General features: G+C 42.7%; 1 protein-coding gene across 1 annotated transcript in view; it reads left to right on the top strand.

The window, feature by feature from the left end:
- The first annotated feature begins 4,691 nt into the window (after nucleotides 1-4,691).
- Znf609 (zinc finger protein 609) overlaps nucleotides 4,692-9,779 on the top strand; it is a 135,161-nt gene continuing 130,073 nt past the window's right edge. The window contains exon 1 of the mRNA XM_013009897.1: nucleotides 4,692-5,560. Within this exon, the coding sequence (XP_012865351.1) occupies nucleotides 4,814-5,560 (747 nt within the window). The 5' untranslated portion in view covers nucleotides 4,692-4,813. The remainder of the gene's footprint in view (nucleotides 5,561-9,779) is intronic.

Raw genomic sequence — 9,779 nt, 5'->3', positions numbered from 1 at the left:
CCAGGACTGGAAAAAAAATAATAGGACAAGAGTTCTCTAAAAGCGTATCACCACTAGATACATTTTATTTGTATCGTGGCTGCAGAGATTTGAAGTAGTTTTCTAGTAGAGAAAGAACTTTTTGATAGGTACACTAATAATAGAATGCTGGGTTTGAAAAAGGTAGTAAGCATATCAAGATAAATCCTATAACACAGGAATCTTATGCATTTATTTGACAAGTGACTTTGTCTTTGTATTTCAGTAATAGACATGATTTTATTAAACATTATGGGTCATTGTTGGAAGTCTTAGGTTACTAAATTTTTTCTGAGTTGAACTTCTTTCTGTAATTTCTACTCCCTGATAGTTTAGACTTTCACTATCACAGAATAACTTTCTTCCGTATTGCAGCCATTATATATTTGAAGTTATCCAACCTATCTCCCTCTTTTTTTTTTTTTTGTCAGTTGTGAGGCTTAAACTCTGGGCTTGAGCACTGTCCCTGCGCTCTTCAGCTCAAGACAAGCACTCTACAGCTTGAGCCACAGTGCCACTTCCAGTTTTCTAGTGTTTTATTGGAAATAAAAGTCTCACGGACTTTCCCACTCAGGCTGGCTTTGAACCTCGATCCTCCTGAGTAGCTATGATTACAGGCGTGAGCCACAGGCACCCGGCCCTATCTCCCTTTAGTATTCTCCTTTCCTGTCTTAACATTTCCAGTTTCTGAGACCTTTCCTATTATAAAATGGCCTCCCAGTCTTTTACCATACTATACTCTCTAGGACACTTTTTTTTTTTTTTTTGCTGGTCCTGGGGCTTGTACTTAGGGCGAGGCTTTGTCCCTAAGCCTCTCTGTATTCTACCAATTGAGCCACACCACTTCTAGCTTTTTCTGAGTAGTTTATTGGAGATAAGAATCTCACGGACTTTCCTGTTCCAGCTGGCTTTGAACCGTGATCCTCAGATCTTAAAGTAAAGTATTCTTAAGTAAAGTATTCTTTTTTTGTCTCCAACTCCCTTTTTAGAAAAAGCACAATTTGTGTGTGTATGTGCACGCGTGTGTATGTGTGCATGTATGCATGAGCATGCGCACGCACTGGTCCTGGGGCTTGAACTCAGGATCTTAGCACTGTCCCTGAAGTTTCTCACTCAAAGCTAGTGCTCTGCCACTTGAGCCACAGCTTTACTTCTGGCTTTTTGATGATTAATTGGAAATAAGAGTCTCAAAGACTGCCCTGCCCAGTCTACTTTGAACTGTGATCCTCAGATTTCCTCCTCCTGACTAGGGTTACAGGCAATATGAAGTTATTTTAATAGCTTAATTACATGCTGATCATAGTACAGATCTGGAGGATACTTAGAATAGTGTGGATTGTGCACTAAAACTGGACATAATTGCAGATATTACAGAGGTGACTTGGGGAAGAACTATATACAGTTTAACATTTCTGTCTTAGAAATGCTTTAAGCCACTCAAAGAATTATTTTCAATACCATGCTGCCCTTCCTAATTCATGTTTTATTTGTTGTTGTATTCCTAGCATCTAGTTCAATTCCTGTCACATAGTACACAATAAATTTTTAAAATTCAAATGGCTTCTTTGTGGGGGTTGGGTGGGGATACTAGGGCTTGAACTTATAGCCTGGATACTGTCCCTTAGCTTTTTCTGCTCAAGGCTGGCATTCTACCACTTGAGGCACAGCTCCATTTTGTTAGTTAATTGACATTTTGGTACTTAACTGGAGGAAAGAGTCGCATGTACTTTCCTGCCTGGACTTTACCTGTCAGGGCTGGCTTCAAACTGTGATTCTCAGATTTCAGCCTCCTGACTAGCTAGCATTAAAGGTATGAGGAGCCCCTACCCCCTTCAAATGGTCACTCTTGGAATCCAGGTGTTCTTGGCTTCTAATTGAGAATTCCAAACAATTCATTGTAAATTTAAGAATCTTGACCATCCTGGCTCTTCAGGGATTATGTTTCCTTATTTTTTGTTTTTGTTTTGTTTTTTTTGGGTCCGGTCGTGGGGCCTGAACTCTGGGCCTGGGCGCTGTCCCTCAGCTCTTCAGCTCAAGGCTAGCGCTCTACCACTTGAGCCACAGTGCCATTTCCGGCTTTTTTTCTTTTTGCTTATGTGGTGCTGAGGAATTGAACCCAGGGCCTCATGCATGCAAGGCAAGCGCTCTACCACTGAGCCACCTTCCCAGCCCATGTTTCCTTGTTTTTGTGGGTAATGTTTTGTTTTTCTTTCTCACCAGTACTGGGACTTGAAGTCAAGGCTTTGAACACATATTTGGCTTTTTCACTCTTGACTGATAGGCTCTGCCCCTTGAGTCACACTCCACTTTGGCTTTTTGCTGGTTAATTGGAGAATCTTGCCCATTTGCCAGTCTGGGCTGTCTTCAAATCTCCATTCTCAGATCTCAGCCTCCTGACTCAAGGCCATCCAAGCTTGGCAATGTTTTATGTTTTTATTTTATTTTTTTTCATTGTTCCTACATCTTGTCTCTCCCCCTCCTCCCCCCCAACTTCTTACTCATCCTGTAAGGAAGATCTAGGTAGATTTCACATTTGCTAATAAATGGTAGATTGTTCCATTGACAGTAAGCTTTGTATTGAGCTTTGGGTGTATTTTATTCTCAAATCTACACTAAGTTACAAATTAATGTGCATACTTTCCTCTCTTAAATCCCAATTGTTAGCAAGGCATTCATTTGTTCAATTCTACTCTCCTTGCCCCAGCACTCTGGTTTATTGACACTATTTTGAGGGAGTAGGTGAAAAAGCACAATTTGTCTTGTCTGTAGTACCTGTAGCAATTACCTGTTAGCCACTTGGCAGGATACATTTTGACACCACTAGTTTGTTCTTTCAACTCAATTATCTTACAGAAGTTTATTTTCTAAATGAGTGTAGAAAGATAATATACAAAGGCATTAGTAAAACTGAAACTCTTAGGCTTTATCTTGGATGCAATATGCTTTATCTTGGATGCTGTTTGTTGACTGTCAAGTTTTTCTTTCTCTCTGGCCAGTCCTGAGGCTTAAGCTCTGGGCCTGGGCGCTGTCCTTGAACTCTTGCCCTAAGCTCCTTTTGCTTAAGGCCAGCATTGTACCACTAGAGCCACAACACCACTTACTTCCGGCTTTTTCTGTGATTAATTGGAGTCTCTGGGTCTTTCCTCCCCAGGCTGGCTTCAAACTGCAATTCTTAGCCTCCTGAGAAGCTAGGATTGTAGGTTTGAGCCACTGGCCACCTGGCTGTCAGGTTTTTCAGGCAGTATGCTTCCTAAGCCTCATGACTCAGGAGCCAGGCCGTATTAATACTCCCTTGTCTCCCTTTTTTTTTTTTTTTTTGGTTGGTTGTGGGGCCTGAACTCTGGGCCTAGGTACTGTCTCTCAGCTCTTCAGCTCAAGGCTAGTGCTCTACCACTTGAGCTACAGGGCTACTTCCAGCTGTTTCTGCTTATATGGTGCTGAGAAATAGAACCCAGGGCCTCATGCATGCAAGGCAAGCGCTCTACCACTGAGCCAGCTTCCCAGCCCTTTGCCTCCTTTTTAAGCCAATCCCTGTTCCATGTGATGGAGTCCTGGTATTTGTATAGTGCCATCAATTTTATTTATATATGAAAGTGGAGAATTATCCTACATCCTGGTGGTAGGTTTTTGTGATGTTCTGTTTTTGTTTGGTTTTGGTTTTGGGTTTTTTTGGTCAGTCATGGGTCTTGAACTCTGTGCTGGGTGCTGTTCTTCAGCTCTTCAGCTCAAGGCTAGCACTCTACCACTTGAGACACAGCACCACTTCTGGTTTTCTGGTGGTTTATTAGAGATAAGAGTCTTATGGACTTTTCTGCCTGGGTTGGCTTTGAACTACAATCCTTAGATCTGTCTCTAGGATTATAGGTGTGAGCCACCGATGTCCAGCGTGTTCTGTTTTTTTTGATAGGGTAACCTTTTTTTTCCTCTATTATAAGTTTTAGTGGAAGGTGAAAAAAGGTTGAACCCTGCCTTATTTGTACCCTGGAGTTGATAAGTCAAGTAGGTATAACTTCTGGCCTTAGGAGATAAGTGAGTCCGAGAATTATTTCTCTAGTTTCTGCCTTTGCCCCTGTCCTGAAATGGATTTTCACCAGTTCTTCTTGCTTTTCTCTTTTACTTAATCATAAAGCTTTAACTTAATCATAAAGCTTTTCTCCTCAATGTAAGAATATCAGTTTATACCATTTTTAACAGGGGAATGTTCTATTAGTAGAGAGCTATTGAAGCTTTTGCTAGGTCACATTCTGACTCTGATAATTCCAGAAGCAGGGCAAAGGGAGTTGTGAGCAAACTTGCACTATAGTTAGAATCTGCTATATGCCAGGGTTTGTACTGACTGAACTAGGATTATCAGCTGGTAGAGATAATAGAAATCAAGGTTTTCAGGATGGGGAAACTAACTTTCAAGGATTCCTAGTTGAAACTGACCACCTAAATCTCTGGGCAGTTGGAACCATTGTACCCTCCCCTGGGGAGATGGTGTGGGAATTAATTTTTCCCTGGATCCAATGTGACAATGTTAAAAATACAGTTGAACCTGTTTGTCTTGTCCACTGTGAGGTGCCAGCCACAGAGGAAGAAGAGTCTGTTTTGTGTGGGAGTTTATTTCAGGCTATCTTCTTGCCTGTATTGTTTCCTTTAACAGCTTTTTAAATTTTCTTTTTCCAGCAATGATGTTGTCCGCTGGGCATGTACTGACCAAGGTGGCAGGTCTGAGAACATAGCTGAAGCTGAAAATAGGAAAGCTGGGGGCAAGGAAGAGCCTTGAATCTTGAGGTGGGACGTTGACTCTAAGATGTCCTTGAGCAGTGGAGCCTCCGGAGGGAAAGGAGTGGATGCAAACCCGGTTGAGACATACGACAGTGGGGATGAATGGGACATTGGAGTAGGGAATCTCATCATTGACCTGGACGCCGATCTGGAAAAGGACCAGCAGAAACTGGAAATGTCAGGCTCAAAGGAGGTGGGGATACCGGCTCCCAATGCTGTGGCCACACTACCAGACAACATCAAGTTTGTGACCCCAGTGCCAGGTCCTCAAGGGAAGGAAGGCAAATCAAAATCCAAAAGGAATAAGAGTGGCAAAGACACTAGCAAACCCACTCCAGGGACTTCCTTGTTCACTCCAAGTGAGGGGGCAGCTAGCAAGAAAGAGGTGCAGGGACGCTCAGGAGATGGTGCCAATGCAGGAGGCCTGGTTGCTACTATTGCTCCCAAGGGCGCAGAGAAGGCGGCTAAGACATCCCGCAGTGTAGCCGGCTCCAAAAAGGAAAAGGAGAACAGCTCTTCTAAGAGCAAGAAGGAGAGAAGCGAAGGAGTGGGGACTTGTTCAGAAAAGGATTCTGGGGTCCTCCAGCCAGTTTCTTTGGGAGGACGGGGTGGTCAGTATGATGCAAGTGCAGGGGTGGATACAGGAGCTGTGGAGCCGCTTGGGAGTATAGCTATTGAGCCTGGAGCAGCGCTCAATCCTTTGGGAGCTAAACCGGAGCAAGAGGAAGGGGAGAATGAGTGTCGCCCGCTAAAGAAAGTCAAGTCTGAAAAGGTAAGAGGTGGCCAGATCTGGCTGCCCACTGCCAGACAGAACTGCCCTGGACCAACTGCCAAATACTGTGCACACTGTGGGAGGCTCATTACTTTGTGGGTAATGACCAGTTATAAGGTCAGAGCAGCTGGTAATGATAATGTAGTTTTGTTCCAAATTAGAGGATTCCCTACAGACTCATTTGCAGCAAGCCTGGACATTTTGGCATAGGATATCCCTTGTTGGGGGCAGCTACTTGGTAGAATGAATGTTCTTCTACTTTGTTATTGACCCACCTTAGACACTTGCTGCCAGAGGCTGGCATAGTTTCCAGCTTGGCTGACATTTTGTCATCAGAATTACAAGAGTTGATAAGTTTAATTGGCTTTTTTTTTTTGATACATGTGTAAGTTGAGTGCTGTTCTTATTGGGATAAATGATAATGCTGGGTATCTAGCAGAAAAAAGGGTTAATTTTCATGGCATATTTATCAAGTGTTTATTGGTGGCTACCAAAGAGCAAAGGGATATGGTTTCAGGGCTGGTAAACAAGGGGTGGGAGGTACTAACTATAATGTGAAGTACTCAGGTTATAGTTTCTTCTGTGACTATGAAAATTTGGCCTAGACTAGATTCTTTGGCCCATGAAAGTGTAGCTCTTTGCCAGCTATCTCCTGCAACTGTTGGAAATCAAAGTCTCCTGGTGGTTTTATAGCTGCCAAATAGTGTAATGATGCCCTGTCTTCTGCTTGACTAAGGAAGGGTTGGTGCCTGTAGCCCCAGGAAAGGTTAGGACCAAGTCCCTCCTCTGGGAAGATAATCTTCATTGATGTCTCAGGAAATAGAACTCACCAGGCTTTAGCAGAGTAGGTATGAGTCTCCGGTCAGCTCAGGTTGCCTTAAATTCAACAGCTTATGATTTCCTCCAAAGCAGCTGGCCCTGTGATGAACTGTTTAGTGGCTCTTGATTTTTCTGCTCTGCTCACCCTGTATTTAGCTGATCTTAGCAGATGTAGTCAGAATAAATTGATTTCTCTGTAATTACATCAGCTGCAGCAGGGAATACTTATTTCCATATGTAAGTGTTAATAAATAAAGGCTGTATGTGTATGTTGGGGTGGTGGTACCCTCTCAGTGCCTAGATTTTAGCAGTAGCTCATGCTTTCATTGCTGTAGGTATTTTGGTCTTTGCCTCTGGCACATCTGTAGCTTTTAGCAACATCTGGGCATCTCTGGTAACGGGGCTGTGAATTTCTTGCACTAATAACACAATGGCTCATTCCCCTTCACCAGTGGCAGCTGCCAGAGAGGCTGTCTGTGTTTCGGTGGCAGATGCTGTAGTCCACCTCAGTAGAGTCAGGTTCCAGCTGGTTACTGGCATGGTTCATTCTGTGCTGGCTGTGATTTGCCATTTTCTCTGGGGTGCAGATGGATAATACTCTTTTAAAGAGGCCTAGGAGTACCAGGAGTTCTTGCTTCTGTTCCAGATTCATTAGATTGTTCCCTACATCTGGCTTCCGGAAACTTTTGCCATATATTTATGTTCATAATCATTGTTCTTCCTGTGCTAAAAAGCACATCAGATGGTAGTCTTCAATTTTTTCTCCTTTAGACTACTTAGGTTGTAATCTTCTAAACCCAGTTGTAGTCTGTGGGTGAAAGGATTAGCTTTAGCTTAGCTTCATATTGGATTTAAGTCTAAATGTCCATGATTATCTCAGAGAAGCAAATGGAACCTATTTTTTCTCCCATAGATGCAGTGACTGGTTAGGTAGCTGCCCTTCACATTATAAGTGAGATGCAGAATACTTAGCGAAGAATACACTTTAGTGCTGGGAAGTTTTGCCTCTTAATCATGTAGCTTTGCTTTAAGTTTGACGTACTGGAAAGACAAAGCTATAGGTTTTAGATGCTGGAAAGACAGAAAACAAAGTAATAAAAGGAGAGATAAAAGGTAGACAAAATATCTGGCAAGTGCTTTGAGAAGCAGAAAATTTTATATGCAGTTAGGTGTTACTATAAGTAAGAGCCTGATTTTTCTTAATTCCTTCCCTGTACTCAGTCCCTTTGGACACACTGATTCTAGGGTGCATTACCATATTGTCTTATATTTAAGTAAATGTTTGGAAGTTGCTAGGAGATGAAAATACTGTGCAGGGAAAAAACATTTGTGGAATGGAAGGGAGAGCAAGAGGTAAGATGAAAGGAAGAGGACTGTGTGTGTGGGGGGGGGGATGTAGCTCAGTGCTAGAATCTTGCTTAGCATGTATGAGGCCTTCAATGCCCAACAAAACCTCCCCCTTCCCCCATTAAAAAAAAAAAGAAAGAAAAAGGGAAAAGGAGACTTACAGTGGAGCTGTAGCTTTTGAGAAAAAAGGGCTCCCCCAGAGCCCCAGATATTGTACATAGTAGGTTCTTAGTGTTGATGATTAGTATTAATAGTTTTATAAGCAAAGTCTTTGAAAAAATCTTAAAATTTTTCTCTGAAATGTAGGCTTGCCTGTGGCCTAACTGGTTTGGAATGTTCCTTTGCAAGGACAACCCACAGAACCAGAACAGCAAAACAGATGTTTTGATGCAATCTGGAATTGTATACTCTAAACTAGGAACTCATTAAGAGGAGAACCTCATAAAATTCGAAACGTGTCTTAAGAAGAGTGCCCCCAACCCTCCCTTGCAAATAGGGAACAGGACTTGTTAAAAGTTGAGTACTAGCTAATGAGGGAAATTTGAATATTCAAATTATGTATCTCAGGCGCCTTCTCTTTCATCACGGTAAGCATCTCAGGCTGTGTTGCTGAGGAAATTTTCTGTCAAGCTGAGGATGTGGATTTCTCTTCATGGAATCCACTTTAATTCTACCACACTTCTCTGGCAGGGCTCACTGCTGTTTCTGAGTTCTAGGGAAGACCAGAGATGGCTCTTAGCAACTGTTCCTGCCCTGAATTGTTGAACACTCCTGCCTCATACTTTCTGCCAAGTGAAGAAATGGGGGAGGGGATGTTAGGAGAGGAATAAACAAGACAGAACACTCAGGCTCCTGCCTGCTCCCTTGCCTTTGGTTTGATTGATAGGTTGTTAAGTTAGGGATAGAAGGAGAAAGGAGAAAGGAAGGCATCTGTCTTGAGTCTCCCAAGCATAGTGCTTTTTGTTGTTGATCTGGCAGGCAAGAGAAAAAATGGAATTTACAAACCACAGACTGCAGTGATCTATCTGTGCTGAGTCTGTCAAGGCATCTATCCAGGAGTTTAAGGAAAGAAACCATTTTATTTTTTGCCCCAAATCATATAAGGGAGGTTCTAGTGGCTAAAGGGTCTAGAATGTTGCCACCCAGAATGTGCCCTACTCTCATCTTTTATTTCACAAGATAAGAATACTGCACTGTTTTTTCCATTGTTGGAAATCAGCTGCTGCTACTTTCAAGATACTGCATGTATTTACATCTCTCCACCCCCATTAGTTTAGGATGCAAAGAAAACAATGAAGTGTGCTCTTCGGTCTTTTTCTTTTTGATCATGTATGCTATCATATCTGTGTCTTAGGAGCATCTTCTTTTGCCCTTGGTTTTTATATTCTTGGCCCAGTTTATGCTTTTCAGATGATTTCTTTTGTGTTGTAATCCTTGATTGCCCAAGCAAGGTCAAGTCTTTTTTATTCTTTCTGATCCAAGGCTTTCTTAACACCTTCCTGCTTCACTAGCTGTTCTTGCTCAGCTATTGATGGCACTGCAGTCAGCCTTGCCTCCTGAAGCCAGATGCCCTCAAGCATTTTCCTTCTTGGAAAATAAAGACGTTACTATTTATACGGGGACAGAGTTACATTCTCTTAACTCTAAGCTTAATTTATTTTTTCATTCTTTAGCTGTTTTCCTTCTAGGTGCTGTAATTCTAGGAGGGCCTAGAAAATCATTACCATGTTCAGTTTCCACATTTTATACAAAAAGAAGCTAAGGCTGGGGGGGGGGGTCATGTGATTTGCTTAGCATCAAATAGACAGTGGGAAAGCTGAGCATAGAAAAGTCAGGATTTGGGGGCTGGGAAGGTAGCTCAGCGGTAGAGTGCATGTCTTGCAAGCATGAGGCTCTGGGTTCGATTCCTTAGCACCACATAAACAGAAAAAGCCGGAAGTGGCGCTGTGGCTCCAGTGGTAGAGCACTAGCCTTGAGCTGAAGAGCTGAGGGACAGCGCCCAGGCCCAGAGTTCAGGCCCCGTGACCGGCAAAAAAAAAAAGAAAGAAAAGTC

The sequence above is a fragment of the Dipodomys ordii genome, unplaced genomic scaffold (genome assembly GCF_000151885.1).
Source record: "Dipodomys ordii isolate 6190 unplaced genomic scaffold, Dord_2.0 Scaffold11, whole genome shotgun sequence".
Classification (NCBI taxonomy): domain Eukaryota; kingdom Metazoa; phylum Chordata; class Mammalia; order Rodentia; family Heteromyidae; genus Dipodomys; species Dipodomys ordii.
The sequence above is the reverse complement of the archived record's forward strand: the minus strand, read 5'-3'. Positions and strand labels throughout refer to the sequence as shown.